Source organism: Arachis ipaensis, chromosome B4 (genome assembly GCF_059453495.1).
Source record: "Arachis ipaensis isolate K30076 ecotype BB chromosome B4, ASM5945349v1, whole genome shotgun sequence".
Lineage (NCBI taxonomy): Eukaryota > Viridiplantae > Streptophyta > Magnoliopsida > Fabales > Fabaceae > Arachis > Arachis ipaensis.
Window position 1 is genome coordinate 114,614,176 of NC_142439.1, and position 26,132 is coordinate 114,640,307.

General features: G+C 38.4%; 1 protein-coding gene and 1 non-coding gene across 2 annotated transcripts; both read left to right on the forward strand.

Moving 5' to 3' along the window:
- The first annotated feature begins 2,073 nt into the window (after positions 1 to 2,073).
- On the forward strand, positions 2,074 to 2,181 carry LOC148568853 (small nucleolar RNA R71). The gene has a single exon (XR_015881751.1). It is a non-coding gene; the product is annotated as a small nucleolar RNA R71 (small nucleolar RNA).
- A 6,942-nt stretch (positions 2,182 to 9,123) lies between these two features.
- Positions 9,124 to 10,876, forward strand: LOC107636783 (diacylglycerol O-acyltransferase 2D-like; the record flags this gene model as incomplete). Its single annotated transcript, XM_016340271.2, has 6 exons — positions 9,124 to 9,264; positions 9,351 to 9,506; positions 9,972 to 10,058; positions 10,201 to 10,298; positions 10,422 to 10,509; positions 10,775 to 10,876. Coding segments are annotated over 6 exons (672 nt in total), but the record flags the coding sequence as incomplete, so codon positions are not given.
- Between the last annotated feature and the right edge of the window lie 15,256 nt (positions 10,877 to 26,132).

Below are 26,132 nucleotides of genomic sequence, written 5' to 3' on the forward strand. Positions count from 1 at the left end.
ACTTGGTGTGTGCTGGGGCTGAAACTAAAGCTTCTCACGTGCCTGGGGCTGTTTTGGGCGTTCAACGCCAGCTTTGGATCCTTTTCTGGCGTTGAACTCCAACTTTCAACTTGTTTCTGGCGCTGGACGCCAGAATTGGGCAGAGAACTGGCGTTGAACGCCAGTTTACGTCGTCTATCCTTGAGCAAAGTATGGACTATTATATGTTTCTGGAAAGCCCTGGATGTCTACTTTCCAACGCAATTGGAAGCACGCCATTTGGAGTTCTGTAGCTCCAGAAAATCCATTTTGAGTGCAGGGAGGTCAGAATCCAACAGCATCAGCAGTCCTTTTTCAGCCTGAATCAGATTTTTGCTCAGCTCCCTCAATTTCAGCCAGAAAATACCTGAAATTACAGAAAAACACACAAACTCATAGTAAAGTCCAGAAATGTGGATTTTTCCTAGAAACTAATGAAAATAAACTAAAAACCAACTAAAACATACTAAAATCTATATGAAATTAACCCCAAAAAGCGTATAAAATATCCGCTCATCACTTACTGTGCCTCTTTTCCATGTTTACAGAAGGATGTCCTTGAGTTTTAAACTCAAGGGAGTCCTCATTCAATTGAAGGACTAATTCGCCTCTGTCAACATCAATCACAGCTCTTGCTGTGGCTAGGAAGGGTCTTCCAAGGATGATGGATTCATCCTCATCCTTCCCAGTATCTAGGACTAAGAAGTCAGCAGGGATGTAAAGGCCTTCAACCTTTACTAACACGTCCTCTACTTGTCCATAAGCCTGTTTTCTTGAATTGTCTGCCATCTCTAATGAGATTTTAGCAGCTTGCACCCCAAAGATTCCCAGTTTCTCTATTACAGAGAGGGGCATGAGGTTTATCCCTGAATCAAGGTCACACAGAGCCTTTTCAAAGTTCATGGTGCTTATGGTACAAGGTATTAGGAACTTTCCAGGATCCTGTTTCTTCTGAGGCAATGTCAGTTGATCCAGATCACTTAGTTCATTGGTGAACAAGGGAGGTTCATCTTCCCAAGTCTCAATACCAAATAATTTGGCATTCAGCTTCATGATTGCACCAAGGTACTTGGTAACTTGCTCCTTAGTAACATCCTCATTCTCTTCAGAAGAGGAATACTCATCAGAGCTCATGAATGGCATAAGGAGGTTCAATGGAATCTCTATGGTCTCTAGATGAGTCTCAGATTCCTTTGGTTCCTCAGAGGGAAGCTCCTTATTGATCACTGGACGTCCCAGGAGGTCTTCCTCCTTGGGATTCATGTCCTCCCCTTCCTCTCTAAGTTCGGCCGTGTTGACTATGTCAATGGCCTTGCACTCTCCTTTTGGATTTTCTTCTGTATTGCTTGGGAGAGTACTAGGAGGGATTTCAGTGATCCTTTCACTCAGCTGGCCCACTTGTGCCTCCAAATTTCTAATTGAGGACTTTGTTTCATTCATGAAACTTATAGTGGCCTTAGATAGATCAGAAACTAAGTTTGCAAAATTAGATGTATTTTGTTCAGAGTTCTCTGTCTGTTGCTGAGTGGATGATGGAAAAGGTTTACTATTGTTAAACCTATTTCTTCCACCATTATTAAAGCCTTGTTGAGGCTTTTGTTGATCCTTCCATGAGAGATTTGGGTGATTTCTCCATGAGGGATTATAGGTGTTTCCATATGGTTCACCCATGTAATTCACCTCTGCTATTGCAGGGTTTTCAGGATCATAAGCTTCTTCTTCAGCAGATGCCTCTTGAGTACTGTTGGATGCAGCTTGCATTCCATTCAGACTCTGAGAAATCATATTGACTTGCTAAGTCAATATTTTATTCTGAGCTAATATGGCATTCAGAGTATCAATTTCAAGAACTCCCTTCTTCTGAGGCATCCCATTACCCACAGGATTCCTCTCAGAAGTGTACATGAACTGGTTATTAGCAACCATGTCAATGAGTTCTTGAGCTTCTGCAGGCGTTTTCTTTAGGTGAATGGATCCACCTGCAGAAGTATCCAATGACATCTTAGCTAATTCAGACAGACCATCATAGAATATATCCAGGATGGTCCATTCTGAAAGCATGTCAGAAGGACACTTTTTGGTCAGTTGCTTGTATCTCTCCCAAGCTTCATAGAGGGATTCACCTTCTTTCTGTCTGAAGGTTTGAACATCCACTCTAAGCTTGCTCAGCTTTTGAGGAGGAAAGAACTTGGCTAAGAAAGCCGTGACCAGCTCATCCCAAGAGTTCAGGCTATCTTTGGGTTGAGAGTCCAACCACACTCTAGCTCTGTCTCTTACAGCAAAAGGGAAAAGCATGAGCCTGTAGACTTCAGGATCTACTCCATTAGTCTTAACAGTATCACATATCTGCAAGAATTCAGTTAAGAACTGAAAAGGATCTTCAGATGGAAGTCCATAAAACTTGCAATTTTGTTGCATTAGAGAAGCTAATTGAGGTTTAAGCTCAAAATTGTTTGCTCCAATGGTAGGGATGGAGATGCTTCTTCCATGTAAATTAGAATTAGGTGCAGTAAAGTCACCAAGCATCCTCCTTGCATTATTATTATTTTTGGCTGCCATCTCCTCTTCCTGTTCGAAAATTTCTAAAAGGTGCTTTCTGGATTGTTGTAATTTAGCTTCTCTTAGTTTCCTCTTCAGAGTCCTTTCAGGTTCTGGATCTGCTTCAACAAGAATGTTCTTGTCCTTGCTCCTGCTCATATGAAAAAGGAGGGAACAGAAAAATAATAATAGGGATCCTTTTTGCCCAAGTATAGAGGTTCCCTTATGTGAGTAGAAGAAGAAAAGAATGTAATGTAAAGAAGGGAAGAAGAGAAAATTCGAACACAGATGGAAGAGGGGGTTCAAATTTGGGTGAGATGAAGTGTTAGTAGATGAATAAATAAATAGAAGGAGATGAGAGAGAAATAGAATTTTCGAAAACTATTTTTAAAAAATGGTTAGTGATTTTCGAAAATTAAAAGAAGAAATAAATTAAAATTGAATTTTGAAACAATTAGTTAATTAAAAAGAATTTTTGAAAAAGAGGAAGATATTTTCGAAAATTAGAGAGAGAGAGTTAGTTAGGTAGTTTTGAAAAATATAAGAAACAAACAAAAAGTTAGTTAGTTAGTTGAAACAAATTTGAAAATCAATTTTGAAAAGATAAGAAGATAGGAAGTTAGAAAAGATATTTGAAAATCAAATTTTTGAAAAAGATAAGATTTTTTTTTTAAAAAAAATGTATGATAGAAAGATATGATTAGAATTAGTTTTGAAAAAGATTTGATTTTTAAAATCACAATTAATGACTTGACTCACAAGAAATCACAAAATATGATTCTAGAACTTAAAGTTTGAATCTTTCTTGACACGCAAGTAACAAACTTGAAATTTTTGAATCAAAACATTAATTAATGAGAATATTTTCGAAAATTATAAGACAAAATTAAGAAAAGATTTTTGAAAAATATTTTTAAAATTTTCGAAAATAAATAAGAAAAATGAAAAAGATTTGATTTTTGAAAAAGATAAGATTTTTAAATTGAAAATTTGACTTGACTCATAAGAAACAACTAAATTTTAAAAAGTTTTGAAAAAGTCAACTCAAATTTTCGAATTTATGAGAAGAAAAAGGGGAAGATATTTTTTTGATTTTTGAATCTTTAATGAAGAGAGAGAAAAAACATGAAAAAGATGCAATGCATGAAAATTTTGGATCAAAGCATGTGATGAATGCAAGAACACTATGAATATCAAGATGAACACCAAGAACACTTTGAAGATCAAGATGAACATCAAAACTTATTTTTGAAAATTTTTCAAGAAAAGAAAACATGCAAGACACCAAACTTAGAAATCTTTCATGTTCAGACACTATGAATGCAAAAATGCACATGAAAAACAAGAAAAGACACAAAATAAGAAAATATGAAGATCAATCAAGAAGGTTTATCAAGAACAAGTTGAAGATCATGATGAATGCAATGCATGAATGCAATTTTCGAAAAATGCAAGATGAGTATGCAATTGACACCAAACTTAAAAATTGACTCAAGACTCAAATAAGAAACACAAAATATTTTTGATTTTTATGATTTTATAATTTTTTTGTATTTTTTCGAAAATTATTTGTGAAAAAGAAAAATATGGATTCCAAAATTTTTAATATGAATTCCAGGAATCTTACACTCTTAGTCTAAAGCTCCAATCTGAGGGTTAGACATGGCTTAATAGCCAGTCAAGCTTTAGCATGTAAATCAAGTGGATCTGGAACAGCAGCAGGTGGATTAGCAACACTAGCTTGCTCTTGATAATGTTGGGTTAGAAGCCCCAGTCCAAATGAATTTAGACATGGCTTTACAGCCAGTCAGGCTTCAACATGCTTCATGAAACACTAGAATTCATTCTTAAAAAATTCTGAAATAATTTTCAAAAATAAAGGGAAAATTTTTGAAAAAAAATTTTTTTTGAAAATAAAACAAAAGAAAATTACCTAATCTGAGCAACAAGATGAACTGTCAGTTGTCCAAACTCGAACAATCCTCGGCAACGACGCCAAAAACTTGGTGCACAAAATTGTGATCTCAGGCAACGGCGCCAAAAACTCTGTACGCACGTCTTAGTAAATTGTTTTTCATTCACAACTTCGATACAACTAACCAGCAAGTGCACTGGGTCGTCCAAGTAATAAAACCTTACGTGAGTAAGGGTCGATCCCACGGAGATTGTTGGTATGAAGCAAGCTATGGTCACCTTGTAAATCTCAGTCAGGCGGATATAAAATAGTTATGGAGTTTTCGAAAATAAATAATAAATAAATAGAAAATAAAGATAGAAACACTTATGTAATTCATTGGTGAGAATTTCAGATAAGCGTATAGAGATGCTTTCGTTCCTCTGACTCTCTGCTTTCCCGCTGTCTTCATCCAATCAGTCCTACTCCTTTCCATGGCTGGCTTTATGTAAGGACATCACCATTGTCAATGGCTACTTTTCATCCTCTCTGTGAAAATGGTCCGATGCGCTGTCACTGCATGGCTAATCATCTGGAGGCATCACCGTGGTCAATGGCTGCATCCCATCCTCTTGTGAAAATGGTCCAAATGCTCTGTCACAGCACGGCTAATCATCTGAGGTTCTCGATCATACTGGAATATGATTCACCCTCCTTTTGTGTCTGTTACTACGCCCAGCACTCGCAAGTTTGAAGTTCGTCACAGTCATTCAATCCCAGAATCCTACTCGGAATACCACAGACAAGGTTTAGACTTTCCGGATTCTCATGAATGCCGCCATCAATCTAGCTTATACCACGAAGATTCTGATTAAGAGATCCAAGAGATAATCATCCAATCTAAGGTGGAACGGAAGTGGTTGTCAGGCACACGTTCGTGGGGAAATGATGATGATTGTCACGTTCATCACATTCATGTTGAAGTGCGAATGAATATTTTAGAAGCGGAATAAATTGAATTGAATAGAAAAACAGTAGTACTTTGCATTAATTCATGAGGAACAGCAGAGCTCCACACCTTAATCTATGGAGTGTAGAAACTCTACCGTTGAAGAATACATAAGTGAAAGGTTCAGGCATGGCCGAATGGCCAGCCCCCATGATCTAAGAACCAGACGTCCCAAGATGTCTAATACAATAGTAAAAAGTCCTATTTATACTAAACTAGCTACTAGGGTTTACAGAAGTAAGTAATTGATGCATAAATCCACTTCCGGGGCCCCCTTGGTGTGTGCTTGGGCTGAGCTTGAATGTTGCACGTGTAGAGGCTTCTTCTAGAGTTGAACGCCAAGTTGTAACGTGTTTTTGGCGTTCAACTCTGGTTCGTGACTTGTTTCTGGCGTTTAACTCCAGACTGCAGCGTAGAACTGGCGTTCAACGCCCTTTTGCGTCGTCTAAACTCGGCCAAAGTATGGACTATTATATATTTCTGGAAAGCCCTGGATATCTACTTTCCAACGCAATTGGAAGCGCGCCATTTTGAGTTCTGTAGCTCCAGAAAATCCACTTTGAGTGCAGGGAGGTCAGAATCCAACAACATCAGCAGTCCTTCTTCAACCTCTGAATCTGATTTTTACTTAAGTCCCTCAATTTCAGCCAGAAAATACCTGAAATCACAGAAAAACATACAAACTCATAGTAAAGTCCAGAAATGTGAATTTAACATAAAAACTAATAAAAACATCCCTAAAAGTAACTAGATCCTACTAAAAACATACTAAAAACAATGCCAAAAAGCGTATAAATTATCCGCTCATCAGTCCCTCATAATTATCAATGTATGGTTTGTAGACAAGGATGGTGATCTCAATTATCTATGTCTAGCCAAGAGTTCTTTCCTTTATTTTATTAGTTCTTCTTATTTACATTTCTTGTTCCTTATTACAAAAACCCCAAAACATCCCTTCATAGCCAATAATAAAGCACTTCATTGTAATTTCTAGGGAGAATGGTGCACGAAATTGTGATCCCTGGTAATGGCTCCAAAAACTTGGTGCTCTAATCTTAATTCATAATTTGTCACAACTTCGATACAACTAACCAGCAAGTGCACTGGGTCGTCCAAGTAATAAAACCTTACGTGAGTAAGGGTCGATCCACTACAAGAAAATGGAACATTTGTAACAAAAATTTTGTATCAAATTTAAAATTGTTACAAAAAAAACTATGTTTTTTAACAACATTACAAGTTGTTACAAAACATTCAAATATTTTGTAACAATCTATTTTTTTTTGTTACAAATTATGTTAGTTTTTGTAGCGCGCCGGTGTATTGTTACAAAATATTATAATATTTTGTAACAAAAAGTGAAGTAGTTGCAAAAATTCGAAGTATTTTGTAACAAAAAATTAATTTGTCACAAACTTTAATATTGTTTGTAACAAATTATTTTTGTGTCACAAAATATATGTATATTTTATAATTTTTTTTTCAAAATGTTAAATACTTTAAGAATAAAAAAGAATTGTATATATAATTTTTTAAAATAATTTTATTTTGTTTCAGAAATTAAAAAATTGTTCATATAATTCTTTTAAAATATATTTTACATATTATTTTTGACATATTCATTAATTTTTAAATGATGTAAATATTAATTTATATGCCTTTAGAAAATTAGTATATAATTTTAATTAATAACTAGATTTTTAAAGTAATTAAAAACTAATTTGTGAAATTAAATTTTTTATTAATTTATAAATATAAATAACAATAATTAAATATATCCCAAAAAAATTAAAATACTAAAGGTAAAGCTGTAAAAACCAAATGATGATAGTGAAGGTAAGGTTGTAAAAAAACCCTAAGTCCCCACCCCTCACTCTAAGCCTCCCTCAGTTACTCTGAACCCTCATCGTGCCGTCTCTATCTGCGAGGGAACATGCAGCTGCTGCCGGAAGAAGAATCACCGGCGTAGCCCCTGGGAAGCGTCTGCGGCGGCGTCGTGGTCCTCCGTGGTGTTTGTTCCGTCGCAAGCGCCTCCAGTCGCTCGTCGAATCTGCTTCGTGTGTGCCACTCCTCACCTCCGTCTGTGTCGAACTGGCCATCTTGGCTCCGCCGTGTTCCGCCTCATCTGCCTCCGGCGTCGTGCCTCCTCTATATCTGCTACCTCCGTCTCTGTCGTCCTCTTGTTGGTTCGCTCCTCTGCTGGATCTGCTCTGTTCGTGCCGAAGCTCTGCTCGTGCGGTCACCTGTCCTCGCCGGTGGCCTGCGTCTTCGACGGTGGAACGGCCCCAACCCGTCGCTGAGTGCTGACTTTGGTTCTTCTTCTGACATTCTGCAGTGTAGAGGTGAGTTTTTTTTAATATATAGTTATTCTATATTAATTTTGTGGACTTCATTTTTGCTGTTTTATTGTAGGTTTAGAAGAGAAATGATGAAGATTTAATAAAAGAGTCTTCTTCTGGTGTAGTTATTCTGCAGTGTAGAGGTGAGTTTTTTTTTAAGTTTGTCTCCTAGCTTGCTAGTGAAATGATGAAGATTTAATAAAAGGGTCTTCTTCTGGTGTTGTGTAGCACTCTTTAAAGTCTTCTGGTTCAGCCGTGCTTTGTTCCTCTGCTGCTGGTCTGCTCCGATCGTCTCCTCTACTGAAGGTAAGTGCAGTTTAATTTAGTATTGAACCTTGATTCTGCTGATGTTGTGACTGAAAATATTATTTTGATATCTGGTTGAAAATATTAGTGCTATTAGCTTTTGCTTTCTTTTTAGTGATTTCGATTCTGTTTTTTTTTTTATATTTTTGTGTTTGTGAATTGAGTAAAGTAGGTAACTACATTATCCTTATTAACTATGTTGTTAGTTGATTATCTTAGCTGAAATATTGAACCTTGATTCTGCTGATGTTGTGGTTGAAAATATTAGTGTTATATCTGGTAGATAATTTTATTTTAGCTTATTAGGAGAGTTGATATTTGATTCTAATTTTTGTTTTTCTGATCTATTATTTTGATTCTAGTTTTTGCTTTTTTTTTTTTCAGTGATTTTGATTCAGTTTTTTTTTTTTATATTTTTGTGTTTGTGAATTGAGTAAAGTAGGTAACTACGTGATCCTATGTAACATAGAAATATTGATTAAATTCTGTTATTAATTTTGTGTATTTTACATTGCATTGATTTAGGATAGTTTATGCTTCTCTGCTCATCCGGTGTTGTCCTTTGCCTCTGCTGGTCTGATTCGGCTGTCTTTCTTCTCCTGCTGGTCTGGTCTGGTCCGATTACGTCTCTACTAAAGGTAACTTCAGTTTATTTGAGTATTGTTAAATATGTTGTTAGTTGATAATCTTAGCTGAAATATTGAACCTTGAGACTGCTGATATTGTGGTTGAAAATACTATTAGTTGATTATACTGATGTTGTTGTGGTTGAAAGTATTGGTGTGTAACATGGTTGATTATCTGATTTTTTGGTTATTTGGAGAGTTGGTATTTTTATTCTATTTTTTGTTTCTGGGTTTTATATTTTAAACTTCCAAAAAATTTGCAGCACCATCCTAGAACCGGTGTCGAGCCTGACATCCAAGAATTGTGGCAAATTACTCATCAAAAGACTAATGGAGAATGGGTCAATGAAAAAGCTAAACAAATTGATGTAACATTACTAACCTTTTCCTTTTTCTGTTGCATGGAAGTTAAATTTTATTCATGAAGTTTTTGGTTTTGAACCACATTCGGTTTTGCCAATTGGTGTTGTTGCGCTTGCCGACAACACAAGGTTTATGCCTATTCCAAAGATAAAGGTTCTTGCTAGTAGTGCGGTAAGACTTTCGCTTGAGAATTGCAACTCTGCTTTGTAATTGGTTCTTAAGTATGTAACATTAAAATTTTCTCAATTGATGCATAGGTATTCTATACACCATTTTTGAGACACATATGGACATGGTTGGGTCTTACACTAGCAACAAAGAAAAACTTCCTCTCCCTCTTGGATAATGGCTACAGTTGCATTTTAATACCTGGTGGAGTGCAAGAAACATTTCTCGTGGAGCATGGTACCGAGGTGTGTTCCATCTCACTCCTTTTTAGTATTTCTATTATATTTTTAATAATTGTAGTGCTATGATTGATGAAATATTTAGTATTATATTGTTATGGAAAATTTCCCTTCTAATGCTATGTAAATGGTTGAGGCCAACTATCCTATAACATGACATACTAGGAACTTAACATTCTACATTTTCCTTGTATGATTATATTAGTGTATAGTCAAAAAATTCCTAAAAAAATTGTAAATATAATTAAGGAGTACATTGTGTTAGTTAGATCTTTTAGTGCCTACATCTTACTGGTTCTTCTTGATATTTGATTTTGTGCTGTATTTCTCCTTTCTACTGATTTTAAAGACAGGCTGAAGAGGATTTGAAATAAATTGTGTCTTTCAAGATGAGCATCATTATTGTCATTGCATGATTTATGTTAAAAACTTTAAATGGGTCAGTGATATTAAGATATTTTTACCCTGTAGACTGCCTATCTCAAGGCAAGAAAAGGATTTATCCGCATAGCAATGCAGAAGGGCCAACCCCTTGTTCCGATTTTTTGTTTTGGACAGGTACTTATTTCTTGTCCAAATCAGCTTTACAACACTAAAAATTATTTAGTGTTTCACATCCTTATATGTTAGTGTTACTGATTTATGTTTATCATTAACTACCATTTCTCATTTTCCTTCATCACTGCAATGTTTGCTATAGTCAGATATCTATAAGTGGTGGAAACCTGGTGGGAAGTTAATTCTGAATTTTGCAAGGGCTATCAAGTTCACCCCCATATACTTTTGGGGAATTTTCGGGTGTGTGTTTCTTCTACATCCCAATTTGTTAATCCTCATCATTTTCGTTATCCATGTTTTCACTAGACAATGTTTCTTCCATGAAAAATCAGAGTAACTAAATTTATATTTGAAGTTGACTAGATCTCCAATACCATTCAAGCATCCAATGTATATTGTTGTGGGTAGACCGATTGAGCTTGACAAAAATCCAAAACCAACAGCAGAAGAGGTATATGTCCTTCATGCAGCGTTTATCCATTAAGTTATCCTGGGATAACATATTAACATGCTGCATTCTTTTTCTCTCTTGTATTGTTCCCTATTCATCTCCAAAATGTTCATTACATTGACTTGTGTTATGCTTTCACTAAAGATTCTAGCTTCCATGAAAAAAAAAACTTTATTCAAATCTTTTATGGAACCTTATATTTCAATGTAAAGCATGTGGGGTATCTCTAATATTGTTTGTAAATTTGATATCTTCTCCATATTAGGTTGCTACGGTGCATAGTCAGTTTGTTGTATCACTTCAAGATCTTTTTGAATGGTACAAAGCTTGTGCTGGATATCCAAACCTTGAGTTGAGAATTGTCTGATGATTAGTCCAATATTCTGGGGAATTACTCCAATCTTTCTTGGTGATCATATGCTACCTTGAGAGCTCAAGAATATTTTGATGCATAGAGACACTAATCTATGTTAGAACTTTTATGTTTTGGTTGAACTTATATATGCAAGACATATAACTTGTAGTACTTATAGAACTTGTAGACATATACTCACTAATGTTATTTTGTTTGAAAACAATTTTAGCTAAAATGATCTTGTTTGACTTATGTATGTTTTTGCATATTATATAGATGTAAACTTGCTTATTAAAATAGTTAATATATTAGTTAATTTAAAAATAATTTAGTAAATTATGCATGCAATTTGTATTAAAAAAAAGTTGTTACAAAATAATTAATTTGCTTTTGTAACTAAAGAAAAAAAATGTTACAAAATCATGTTACATTTTGTAACAAAATTTGTTGATAGGAAAAAATAGATTGTCACGAAAAATACCTTCAAGATCAAAATTTGTTACCACTTTTGTAACGGTTTTTGGTTTTTTGTTTCAAAACAAATTGTTACAAAATATCATATTGAATTGTAATAGTTCTATTTTTCGTTACAAAAACTTTTTGTAACGGGACTTACTGCAACGGCCCCTTTTTTTGTTACAAAAAACTTTTGTTTCAAAATTTCGACGTTTTGTAACAATTTTTTTTGTTACAAATACGCTTTTTTCTTGTAGTGATCCCACGGAGATTGTCTGCTTGAAGCAAGCTATAGTCACCTTGTAAATCTCAGTCAGGCGGATTCAGATGGTTTTATAAAGTGATAGATAGAAGATAAGTAAAATATAACTAGGATAGAGATACTTATGTAATTCATTGGTAAGAATTTCAGATAAGCGAATAGAGATGCTTTCGTCCCTCTGAACCTCTGCTTTCCTGCTATCTTCATCCAATCAATCCTACTCCTTTCCATGGCAAGCTGTATGTTAGGCATCACCGTTGTCAATGGCTACATCCTGTCCTCTCAGTGAAAATGGTCCAATGCGCTGTCACTGCATGGCTAATCAGCTGTCGGTTCTCGATCATACTGGAGTAGGATCCATTGATCCTTTTGCGTCTGTCACTACGCCCAGCACTCGCGAGTTTGAAGCTCGTCACAGCCATCCCTTCCCAGATCTTACTCAGAATACCACAGACAAGGTTTAGACTTTTCGGATCTCAGGAATGGCCATCCATGGGTTCTAACTTATACCACGAAGATTCTGATTAAGGAATCCAAGAGATACTTATTCAATCTAAGGTAGAACGGAAGTGGTTGTCAGGCACGTGTTCGTAGGGAATGATGATGACTGTCACGATCACCACATTCATGTTGAAGTGCGAATGGATATCTTAGAAGCGGATTAAGTTGAATTGAATAGAAAGACAGTAGTACTTTGCATTAATCTTTGAGGAACAGCAGAGCTCCACACCTTAATCTATGGTGTGTAGAAACTCTACCGTTGAAAATACATAAGTGATAGGTTCAGGCATGGCCAAATGGCCAGCCCCCATGATCTAAGAACTAAACGTCCCAAGATGATCCGAAGATCTAAATACAATAGTAAAAAGTCCTATTTATACTAAACTAGCTATTAGGGTTTACAGAAGTAAGTAATTGATGCATAAATCCACTTCCGGGGCCCACTTGATGTGTGCTTAGGCTGAGCTTGAAGTTTACACGTGGAGAGGTCATTCTTGGAGTTGAACGCCAGTTTGTAACGTGTTTCTGGCGTTCAACTCTGGTTTGTGACGTGTTTCTGGCGTTTAACTCCAGACTGCAGCATAGAACTGGCGTTCAACGCCCTTTTGCATCGTCTAAACTCGGCCAAAGTATGGACTATTATATATTGCTGAAAAGCCCTGGATGTCTAATTTCCAACGCCGTTGAGAGAGCGCCATTTGAAGTTTTGTAGCTCCAGAAAATCCACTTTGAGTGCAGGGAGGTCAGAATCCAACAGCATCAGCAGTCCTTCTTCTGCCTATGAATCTGATTTTTGCTCAAGTCCCTCAATTTCAGCCAGAAAATACCTGAAATCACAGAAAAACACACAAACTCATAGTAAAGTCCCGAAATGTGAATTTAACATAAAAACTAATAAAAACATCTCTAAAAGTAGCTAGATCCTACTAAAAATATACTAAAAAACAATGCATCCACTCATCACAACACCAAACTTAAATTGTTGCTTGTCCCCAAGCAACTGAAAATCAAATAAGATAAAAAGAAGAGAATATACTATAAATTCCAAAATATCAATGAAACATAGCTCCAATCAGATGAGCGGGACTTGTAGCTTTTTGCCTCTTGAATAGTTTTGGCATCTCACTTTATCCATTGAAGTTTAGAATGATTGGCATCTATAGGAACTCAGAGTTCAGATAGTGTTATTGATTCTCCTAGTTCAGTATGTTGATTCTTGAACACAGCTACTTTATGAGTCTTGGTCGTGGTCCTAAGCACTTTGTTTTCCAGTATTACCACCGGATACATAAATGCCACAGACACATAATTGGGTGAACCTTTTCAGATTGTGACTCAGCTTTGCTAAAGTCCCCAATTAGAGGTGTCCAGGGTTCTTAAGCACACTCTTCTTTTGCTTTGGACCTTGACTTTAACCGCTCAGTCTCAAGTTTTCACTTGACACCTTCACGCCACAAGCACATGGTTAGGGACAGCTTGGTTTAGCCGCTTAGGCCAGGATTTTATTCCTTTAGACCCTCCTATCCACTGATGCTCAAAGCCTTGGGATCTTTTTTATTTACCCTTGCCTTTTGGTTTTAAGGGTTATTGGCTTTTTGCTCTTGCCTTTTGGTTTTAAGAGCTTTTGGCTTTTTCTGCTTGCTTTTTCTTTTTCTATTTTTTTTTTCACCATTTTTTTGTTTTTTTTTCTTTTTTTCTGCAAGCTTTTGTATTCACTGCTTTTTCTTGCTTCAAGAATCAATTTTATGATTTTTCAGATTATCAAATAACATTTCTCCTTATCATCATTCTTTCAAGAGCCAACATATTTAACATTCTTAAACAACAACTTCAAAAGACATATGCACTGTTCAAGCATTCATTCAGAAAACAAAAAGTATTGTCACCACATCAAAATAATTAAACTAGTTTCAAGGATGAATTCGAAACCATGTACTTCTTGTTCTTTTGTAATTAAAACATTTTTCATTCAAGAGAGGTGATGGATTCATATTCACTACTTTAAGGCATAGACACTTAGATACTAATGATCATGTAATAAAGACACAAACATAGATAAACATTTAACATAAGAAAACGAAAAACAGAAAATTTAAGAACAAGGAATGTGTCCACCTTAGTGATGGTGGCGTTTTCCAATGATGTCCTTGAGCTCTTCTATGTCTCTTCCTTGTCTTTGTTGCTCCTCCCTCATTGCTCTTTGATCTTCTCTAATTTCATGAAGGATGATGGAGTGCTCTTGATGTTCCACCCTTAGTTGCTCCCAATAATTGTGTGGAGGAAAATATATCCCCTGAGGTATCTCAGGGATCTCTTGATTCGCAGTCAAATGTTCTACCACTGAGCGATAGACCCTTGAGATGAATTTCTCCATCTCCTATGACTCGGAGGTGGAAGCTTTTGTCTTCCCTTTCCTCTTTCTAGATGTTTCTCTGGCCTTAGGTGCCATCAATGGTTATGGAAAAACAAAAAAAAAAGCTATGCTTTTACCACACCAAACTTAGAATGTTGCTCGCTGATAAACCCATATTTCATGAGTTCTTTTGTGCTTAATTTGAGTGATTTATTCAATCCTCCACCTACTTATTCATATTAACTGCATGGTTTTACTTTCCCTTCCTTATTATGTCATATTGTGAAAAACATGTTTTTCTAAGCTTTAAAAATTAATTATTTTAATTACCTTTATTTCCATTAGATGCCGTGATTAGTGTGTTGAGTAGTTTCAGATATTCTAAGGCAGAATGACTTAAAGGATGGAAAAGGAAACATACAAAAATGGAAGGAGAAAGCAAAATGGAGCTTTGAAGGAAACTGGTATTCACGCGATCGCATGGACGACGCGATCGCGTGCCAGAAGCGAAGATGCAGCGATGCGGCCGCATGACTGACATGACCGCGCGACATAAGCAGAACGTATACGACGCGGACGCGTGACTGACGCGACTGCGTGGCAAGGAAAAGCACCGAATGACGCGACCGCGTGACCTACGTGGACGCGTGACAGAGGCCACGTATCAGAATTTACAGAATATGCCTTCTGAAGCCCTTTTGGCCCAGATCCAAGTACAGACAGCATAGACCAGAGGTTATAAAGTGTGGGAATGCACCCATTCAAGGAGAGCTCACAATTTTTGTTACTTTCAGTGATTTAGATTTAGTTGAGGGGGAGATCTTCTCCTCTCTCTCTTAGGATTTAGGATTTCTTCTCGCTTTAAGAGTGACTCTTAATCCAGGTTTTATATTTCTTTGTTTTAAACTTCCCTTTCACTTTATTTATTTATTTCAGTATCTGAGTTGGCTATTTACCTTTATAATTGAATCTATGAATTCTTCCATGTTACAGACTTTTATTTGAATTAATGATAATTGAGGTATTTTCAGTTTATGATTGTTCTCTTTGATTTAAGTTATCATTGCTTCCCATCTAAGGACATTTTTATTATTCCAGCAATTTTACTTTTTCTCCTTTTGGTCCTGATTAAGAATTCAGTAACTCAACAATTATTAAACTCAACATAATTGATAATCGTTATCTTGCTAATTGAGCTGAACTTAAGTAATCCCAACCTTTTCTTAGGAAATAAATAGGATTCAAAGGTCAATTTAATTAGTCCCTTGACTTTTCTTTGCCCTAGTAAAGGTTGACCAAGTGGAGTTTAGATTCAACTTTCATTATAGTTGAGAGAGATAACTACGTTGGACCTCCAACTTCTCTTACCTTGCCAAAAGTCTGCTTTACAGTATTTATTTATTTTAATTGCCATTTACTTTACTTGTCATTTAAATTACTTGCTTCTCATCTTCTAAACCCCGATTACAACCTTTATAGCCAATAATAAGAACATACCTCCTCGCAGTTCCTTGAGAAGACGACCCGAGGTTTGAATACTCGGTTAACAATTTTTAAAGGGGTTTGTTACTTGTGACACCCAAAACGTTTGTACGAAGGGATTTTTGTCGGTTTAGAGACTATATCTACAACGCGACTGTTTTTATGACATTCTTTACTGGCAAAAATTCTAACGTCAAAATGGCGCCGTTGCCGGGGAACTGCTAACGTGTGCCTTATTATTGGTTATTGTAAATATTTTTCTTTTGCTTGTTTATTTATTTTTGTTTTTTTTTTCTGTTTATCTTTATTTGCTACCATGAACTCTCACCCCTCTCGCTTTGAGTTTGGTTCTAATATTGTTAAAGGAAATAGAAGTTACAGCAGGAACGCGCATCAAGGTCAGACCAATCAAGGATGGATAGAACCAAGAGGATCTAATCAACCCTTTTGGCAGCAACACCCTCCGAGATATCCTGGACAAAGACCATTCTACAATGCATACCCAGCTGACAGATATGGTGGACAACCTTGTAACTACCAACAAGCCCCACCCCGTGCATGTAAACCATCCTTTCAATATAACGTCGAACCACCACACTCACAAGCTTCTCTTCACCATTCGCCACCATATGATCCTTCCTTACCCCAGTGCCAATCCAATCGCTCCCAATCACCACCACTTTCCTTTGTGTCATGTCCAAGTCCAGCAACCCGAGAAGCAGAGGTTTGCCTAACGGAAATAGTAAATAGATTTCAAACAACCATTCAACAACTGGAGCAAGCGATAATTCAATGGGTTTCTAGGCGCTCAAATACACAAGGATCAGCCGCAGCCCCATGTGAACAGTCTAATGAAGAGCATAGCATGAAGGAGATACCAGAAACTCCAGTGGACAAGACAGAGAATGAATTCATACTAGAACAAGTAGAAGAAGCTGTCATCGCTCAAGAAGAAGAGTTGGTTGAAGATCTAGGAGATGCTGAACCTCCATGGGAATCCAGAATTGAGGAACACGCCGTCAAGGAGACTACAGTTGATGCTAAGGAGGATATTTCTCCAAGGCAAGTCGTTTATGAAGAATCAGACGGAATAATCCAAGAAATAAATTCCCTCGATAGTGATAGTCACAAGTCTAGCTCTCTTAGTGATGAACTTGCATCCGCAAGTGAATTCTCTGAGATCGAAGAATCTTCCCCAAGTGAATATGAAGATGATGCAGAGGTAGATTTCTCTCAACCTCCAATCTATGACTCAAGTGATGAGGAAGACATAGAAAACTTTGACCAGGACACAAATACAATTGAAGATCTTTGCAAAGAAGTGGAGGAATTCACAGAAGAGCACAAAGAAATGGAACTTGTAGAACCACCAAAAACACCTATCCCAAGGCCATTACCACCTAATACAAGCTTCAAGTGGGTAAAATCCTTAACTTATAACTTTACTTATTCACTTGAATATGGTTTGCTTGAAACAGATGGCCAGCTTAGAGCTCTCTGCGGCTTTAAGAGTAAGAGGGAAATGGCTCGTACTCAGAGCTGGTGCACAAGGTTCAATAAGGTTCCACGCTTCACCTCGAAGTACACGGATTGGTATCATGCTCAATTGTATGGATCACGGAAAATTTTTGGTCACCAAGGTGAGATTCTACTTTTTAAACCGCCTGAATGGAAACATGTAGATCAAGACGGAGGCAGATTTAAAAGCAAGGCTTGGAATCCTGGACTCTATCCTGACATTCGTCGTCCCGGGAGCCTGAAAATCTGTTTGGAGCTGCTCAGAAGCTTTGCATGCTTGGTTTGGGACCCCGGAGGCTATTGGCATTTCAAGCACTGGTGGAGATTTTTAGACGAATTTAAACATAAGCCACCATAACAGGATACTCCTCCAATGTCCAACTTAAGGACTTTAACTAAAAGTGCTAGGTGGGAGATAACCCACCATGGTATGGTCGCTTCTTTTTCAATTTATTTCTTGTTAATTGCTTTCATTTTTCCTTTTTCATTTTAATTTATTAAACCTGGAATCATGCATAGCATTCATGTTAATCATTGCATTCTGCATTTTTCATGCATATATATATAAAAAAAAGGGGTGTACGACGCGACTGCATGCCCCATGCGATCGCGTCATATTGCGAGAAACACCACCCACGTGACCGCATGACCCACGCGGCCGCGTGATATATATATATCGGCGTAAGGATCCAACGAACAGAAAGTTAGGCTGGAATCGTGCGGCCCTTGTGCGTTTCGCACAAATTGGCCCACGCGATCGCATGCCCCATGCGATCGCGTCACTTGCACAATACCAATCCCACGCGACCGCGTGAGCGACGCGATCGCGTCGCATGGATTGCACATCACCCCAAAAGGAGACAGAGAGTTGCGCTAAAATGGCGCTGGAGTCGTGCGTTTAGCACGAATTCCAGCGACGCGGTCGCGCGACCCACGCGATCGCGTCACCCCTCTTTCCCCCCTCTCATGCGATCGCGTCACTCCCATTTTCATCCCAACCACGCGACCGCGTGCCCCACGCGGCCGCGTGGATTCGAAAATATAACCCCCCCACAACCACGCGAACCCTATCAGTCGCGCAGCCCCCCACCCCCAACCCTTTTCTCCCTCTCTGCTTCTTCTTACTCCAGCCACTATCCAGCACCACCCAGCCGCCACCGCGCCACCACCCAGATGCCGCCGCCGCACCACCCTCTCCCCCTTTTTTCTTCTTCTTTCTTCCTCTCTCCTCCCCTCTCCGCCACCACCCAGAACCACCACCCACCACCGCCGGCCATCCAGCCGCGCCCCCCACCTCCGCCACCCACCCGCAACCCCCCCTCCCTTCCTCTATCACTAACCCTAAGACCCTATCCCCATTCCCCCTCAGCCGCCACCGCGCCGCCGTGCCCCGCCACCGCGCCGGACACCACCGCCGCCATCACCCAACCGTTCTGCTTCTTTCGCTTTCCAGGTTCCGCAACCCGCACTCCCTTTTATCCATTCGTCATTTTTCTGTATTTTTTTTTCCGTTTTTGTTCATACTTAGGATAGATAGATATGCATGCTGTAGTGGATTTTTAGGTTGTTATGTAGCTTAGGCTCTGGTTAGTGGATCTAGGTCTGTTTACTTGTACTGTTCCTGTTTCTGTTTTATCATAACTGCAATTCTGCTGTTCCTGTGACCTCGTTCATATGCTATGATTTCTTGCATTTGCTGCTTGTTACTCTGCAATTTTCCTGTTTCTATTAATTATAGGTAACTACAGCAAGTTTTTAATTCATATGAACTGCTATGATTGCTGTTTATTTTCCGGGACAATCCAATTTTAGCCGGAATGCTGCCCAAATTTTTTGTAAATTATTTTCATTCATGTTTTGGTTTGGCATTTCTGAACTCTGTTTTACTCTGCTTTACCCAAACTGTTTCATGAATGCTATGGCAGACTTTCTTATCCTCTTTGGTTTCCTGGTTCATAAACTGCATTTGTGATTCACTGATTCCAATTTTTGCTTTCTTTATTTCTATTCGAATCTGCATCACCCTGTTTTCCTTGTTCGATTATGAGTACTTCTATTCTTACCTGTGAATCCTTGTTATATGGAATTTTTCTCTATGCCACTTACTTTAATCCGCACTTTACTAACTCACTAATTTTAATTTACTAATTTCTTTTTCAAATTCTAACCATACTAACCCTTTTGATCTCTTTTCTGATTATTTTCCCTTTCCTCTAACTTTCTAACCATGGCATATTGATTATTTTTCCATTTAACATAAATTCAATCACATTTCATATACTCATTTTCCTTATTTTATTTCTCCTTTTCCGCTTTGAGTTTCCTTTGTTTAATTGCCTATTTGCTTTACTATTTTTATCCATATCATGGTTTTCTGTTTTTCAGGATGTCTGCCTCACAAAGGAAAGGAAAAGGCAAGGCTACTGGCAAGCGCAAGCGAGGAGATTTCTCCCAGTCCATCATTGCCCTCATGCACGATTCCTCATGGCGGGAGAAGAACTTCACACAGCAGGAAAAAGCTGACCAGCTGCTCCCTGCAAATGATCCTATAAAATTTGCAAACCGGTACTGTGAGCTGAAGTACCCGGCTTTTGCAAACTCCAGAAATCTATACCTGGAGCGAACTCTGAAGATTCCAGAAGCACTCCAGCAGTACACCACTGAGCAAATCAAGAAAAGGGGCTGGTTCTTTCTGGAGAGAACACTGACAGAGGTCAACACATCTTGGGTCCGGGAATTCTACTGCAACTACTACCTCACCACCCTAGATGCAGTGAACCTGAGAGGAAAATAAATTCTGGTCACTGAGGAGGCCTTAGAGGACATTCTCCAGCTCCCAGCCAAGTCCGATCAACCTGATGGTTATTCGAAGGCTGAGGAGGACATGCGCCAGATGCAGTTTGATTGGGATGCTGTGAAGGCACGGATAGCTCTGGACCCGACTGTTCCTTGGGAGATGGGTCAGGACACCACCATGCCTAGAGGGATCAAGAGGGCGTACTTAAATGATGAGGCTCGGTTATGGCACCAGATCTTGAGTAATTATGTGATGCCGAGTACTCACGAGATGGAGATCCCGGCTGCTATGATCACCCTCCTTTGGTGTGTGATGGAGGGGAAGGACCTTTATCTGCCACGCTTTATCCGGCATTTTATGGCCAGGGTCCACGTCCGAGGCACCCTCCCTTTTCCGTATCTGGTTACACAGCTAGGCCGTCGAGCTGACGTGCCATGGGAGGATGCCGATGAGAGACCACCAGCGGCGGATTGCAGGAAGATCATTCCTCACAGCAGGAACTTCTTAGCTTTGGGCTACAGAGCACCACCCTTCACTGCTACTGATGAGCCAGCCCCACCGTCTGCTGGACCCTCTTCATCCCCAGCTGCCACTGCTGCTCCTGCTGCTACCACTGCACCTTCACCTGCCTCTGTGCCCGTATACCGCCTCGTGCACCGCCTATTCCGACAGCTTGATCGGATGGAGCGCCGTAACCGACGCCGGTATGAGAGATTGGAGCGTCGCAGCCAGCGACGCTATTCGCATCTAAAGCTGATGATCCGACAGGGTGGTGACATCCCCTCTGAGCCCGACACACCATCTGAGCCATCAGAGGAGGAGGATGATAGGCACGAGGAGGAGACTCATTTCCAGGAGGAGACCCATCAACAGGCAGCCACAGAGCAGGTTGCCCCGCATCAGGAGGTTATGCCCCAGATAGAGGCTGCGGATCCGGAGATCCCGATCCAGTCAGCCCCACCTCTAAAGCAGCCAGACCCTCAGCCCACCACCACCACAGAGCCTCCAGCTGCCATCCCTACCAGTGATGACACCCCTTCACACCCGGCTTGATTGAGCATCAGGGACGATGCTTCATTTTAAGTGTGGGGAGGTCGCCATCTCTGGCGTTTATTTTGGTGAACCACAACATACTTTTTCTTTTATTTTGAATATTTTTCTGTATTTTTCTTTTTACTGTTATTTTCTGAGTACTTATACATTGCTTTTATGTATTTTTACTCTATTTTTGCATATTGCATCTTTAGTTCATATTTTTAGTTATTTAGTTTAGTTTGCAACTCTGATTTATTAATGGATTAATTAGTATAGTTTACCCTTTTCAGTATAAGATAGTATAGTTTAAATTGAAAAATATAAAAAGGAAGTAAGCTAGGAAATTGAACATATCAGATTTAAATCCATAAACCTTGTATATAGCATTACATGATGTAGTTAAGCTGACAACATTTCATCAAGGAGGAACATTAAAACTTTAAAAGCTACCCTAAATAATTTTTTATGAGAATAATGGGAATTTTTAACTAAACCTGCATAACATATATGAATGATATATGATGCTTGAGTTAGAGAACACACAGCCTGTGAGTCTTGAGCTTAATTGTATGGTTGCATTCAAACCATAACTTCATTCCTGTGTGTTTCGCTTCTTTTTATTCTGATGTTCTTTACTTTGCTTTAATCTATATGTCCAATTATAGAATATAGAATAGATACATACCAAAAGAATGATTGAGGCCATCATTTGATTTTAGCTCACTTACCCCAGAATAACCTACCTTTCACATCACCCTTGTCAGCCCCCTTGAGCCTTTAAAATCCCTTTTATTCTATTTAGCCACACTACTAGCCTTAAGCAGAAAAACAAAATAAAATCCCAAGTTGAATCCTTGGTTAGCTTAAGATAGAAAATTATGAATAGATTAGAACATGGGAAACCTATTGGGAACATGGATGATAGAAACAAAAGGGTAGAGAAGTTAAAAGAAATAAAATAAATTTGGAAAGCATGCTCATGAGAAAATCAAGGTGATTTAATTGCCATGCGCCTTGAAAAAAAAAAAAATAAAAATTTTCAGCATTTAATAAAAGGGAATACAAAAGAAATTCCCCAATGCAAAATAAAAGCAATGCACATGGAATAAAAAATTAAAAAGTGAAACATGAGCATGTAACAATAAGTGGGATAATATGGGAAAATAGGTAAAGAGATTTTGTTTTACTAAATATGTATGTTAAGGTGAGATCTTAGTCTAATTAAGGATTCACTTATTAGCTCACTTGACCCTATACATAAATCCTTACCTTTACCTTGACCCCATTACAACCTCAATTAAAGACCTTATGACTTTTTGGTATGACTATATTTTATAATTGTTGATTGGTTAGATGAAAAACAAAGCTATAGAAAGTAAGAATAAAAAGAAAAGTAGAGTGAATAAACCCAGTAAACACTGAGTGACTAGAGGGTAAACACAAAATCCAGTGAGGGTTCATTAACTCATCAACATATATCTGTACTTAATTTACTAATTGTTTTGCAAGTTTGTACAATGTTTTCTTTCCCATCTCATTTGCTGAAATGCTTCATTATTTAAGGGTTGGCTATACATATACATGACTCCTTGAGAATATGAACTAACTTGACTACATGTAAGCTTTATATATGAGTGAATAATTTAGAGTTGCATGATGCATCATTCATTTAGGTAGTTGCATTTAAATTAGGTTGCATTGCATGACATTCCATCACTTTAACCTTAATTATTTACCTTGGGTTTAGCATGAGGACATGCTAGTGTTTAAGTGTGGGGAGGTTGATAAACCCATATTTCATGAGTTCTTTTGTGTTTAATTTGAGTGATTTATTCAATCCTCCACCTACTTATTCATATTAACTGCATGGTTTTACTTTCCCTTCCTTATTATGTCATATTGTGAAAAACATGTTTTTCTAAGCTTTAAAAATTAATTATTTTAATTACCTTTATTTCCATTCGATGCCGTAATTAGTGTGTTGAGTAGTTTCAGATATTCTAAGGCAGAATGACTTAAAGGATGGAAAAGAAAACACACAAAAATGGAAGGAGAAAGCAAAACGGAGCTTTGAAGGAAACTGGTATTCACGCGATTGCATGGACGACGCGATCGCGTGCCAGAAGCGAAGATGCAACGATGCGGCCGCATAACTGACGCGACCGCGCGACATAAGCAGAACGCATACGACGCGGGCGCGTGACTGACGCGACCGCGTGGCAAGGAAAAGCTCTGAATGACGCGACCGTGTGACCCACGCGGAGTGGTACGCGGAATCGTGATTACACTTTAATTATGTAAAATTCATCGCTCTTTCTTTCCCTGGTAATGGCGCCAAAAATATGATGCCAAGACCATGGTTCACAACTCCGTGTAACTAACCAGCAAGTGCACTGGGTCGTCCAAGTAATACCTTACGTGAGTAAGGGTCGAATCCCACGGAGATTGTTGGTATGAAGCAAGCTATGGTCACCTTGCAAATCTCAGTTAGGCAGATATAAATTGATACTGGTGTTTTCGAATAATAACTAATAGAATAGGGATAGAAATACTCATGTAATTCATTGGTGAGAATTTCAGATAAGCGAATGGAGATGCTTTTCGTTCCTCTGAACCTCTGCTTTCCTGCTATCTTCATCCAATCAGTCTTACTCCTTTCCATGGCTGGCTTTATGTGATACATCACCATTGTCAACGGCTACTTTCGGTCATCTCTCGGGAAAATGATCAACGCACCCTGTCACGGCACGGCTATTCATCTGTCGGTTCTCGATCATGCTGGAATAGGATTTACTATCCTTTTGCGTCTGTCACTAACGCCCTGCAATCGCGAGTTTGGAGCTCGTCACAGTCATTCATTCATTGAATCCTACTCGGAATACCACAGACAAGGTTTAGACCTTCCGGATTCTCTTGAATGCCGCCATCATTCTAGCTTACGCCACGAAGATTCTGGTTAGGAGATCTACGAGATACTCATTCAGTCTAAGGTAGAACGGAGGTGGTTGTCAGGCACGCGTTCATAGGGAATGATGATGATTGTCACGTTCATCACATTTAGATTGAAGTACGAATGAATATCTTAGAAGCGAAACAAGATGAATTGAATAGAAAACAGTAGTACTTTGCATTAATCCTTGAGAAACAGCAGAGCTCCACACCTTAATCTATGGAGTGTAGAAACTCTACCGTTAAAATACATAAGTGAAAGTCCAGGCATGGCCGAGAGGCCAGCCCTCAAACGTGATCTAAGATAGCATACAACTGATCAAAGATGTCTAATACAATAGTAAAAGGTCCTATTTATAATAAACTAGTCACTAGGGTTTACATGAGTAAGTAATTGATGCATAAATTCACTTCCGGGGCCCACTTGGTGTGTGCTTGGGCTGAGCTTTAACTTTCCACGTGTAGAGGCCATTTGAGGAGTTGAACGCCAGGTTTTGATCCATTTCTGGCGTTCAACTCTGGTTTTGGATCCTTTTCTGGCGTGGACGCCAGAATTGGGCAGAGAGCTGGCGTTGAACGCCAGTTTGCGTCATCTATTCTTGGCCAAAGTATGGACTATTATATATTTCTGGAAAGCCCTAGATGTCTACTTTCCAATGAAATTGGAAGCGTGCCATTTAGAGTTCTGTAGCTCCAGAAAATCCACTTTGAGTGCAGGGAGGTCAGAATCCAACAGCATTAGCAGTCCTTCTTCAACCTCTGAATCTGATTTCTGCTCAAGTCCCTCAATTTCAGCCAGAAAATACCTGAAATCACAGAAAAACACACAAACTCATAGTAAAGTCCAGAAATGTGAATTTAACATAAAAACTAATGAAAACATCCCTAAAAGTAACTAGATCCTACTAAAAACATACTAAAAACAATGTCAAAAAGCGTATAAATTATCCGCTCATCACAACACCAAACTTAAATTGTTGCTTGTCCCCAAGCAACTGAAAATCAATTAGGATAAAAAGAAGAGAATATACTATAAATTCCAAACTATCAATGAAACATAGCTTCAATCATATGAGCGGGACTTATAGCTTTTTGCCTCTTGAATAGTTTTGGCATCTCACTCTATCCATTGAGGTTCAGAATGATTGGCATCTATAGGAACTCAGAGTTAAGATAGTGTTATTGATTCTCCTATTTCAGTATGATGATTCTTGAACACAGCTTCTTTATGAGTCTTGGCCGTGGCCCTAAGCACTTTGTTTTCCAGTATTACCACCGGATACATAAATGCCACAGACACATACTTGGGTGAACCTTTTCAGATTGTGACTCAGCTTTGCTAAAGTCCCCAATTAGAGGTGTCCAGGGTTCTTAAGCACACTCTTTTTTTTTTTTGCTTTGGACCTTGACTTTAACCGCTCAGTCTCAAGTTTTCACTTGACACCTACACGCCACAAGCACATGGTTAGGGACAGCTTGGTTTTGCCGCTTAGGCCAGGATTTGATTCCTTTAGGCCCTCCTAACCACTGATGCTCAAAGCCTTGGGATCCTTTTTATTGCCCTTGCCTTTTGGTTTTAAGGGTTATTGGCTTTTTGCTCTTGCCTCTTGGTTTTAAGAGCTTTGGCTTTTTCTGCTTGCTTTTTCTTTTTCTTTCTATTTTTTTTTCGCCTATTTATTTTTTTTTCTGCAAGCTTTGTTCTTTGCTGCTTTTTCTTGCTTCAAGAATCATTTTTATGATTTTTCAGATTATCAAATAACATGTCTCCTAGTCATCATTCTTTCAAGAGCCAACATATTTAACATTCTTAAACAACAACTTCAAAAGACATATGCACTGTTCAAGCATACATTCAGAAAACAAGAAGCATTGTCACCACATCAATATAATTAAGCTAACTTCAAGGATAAATTCG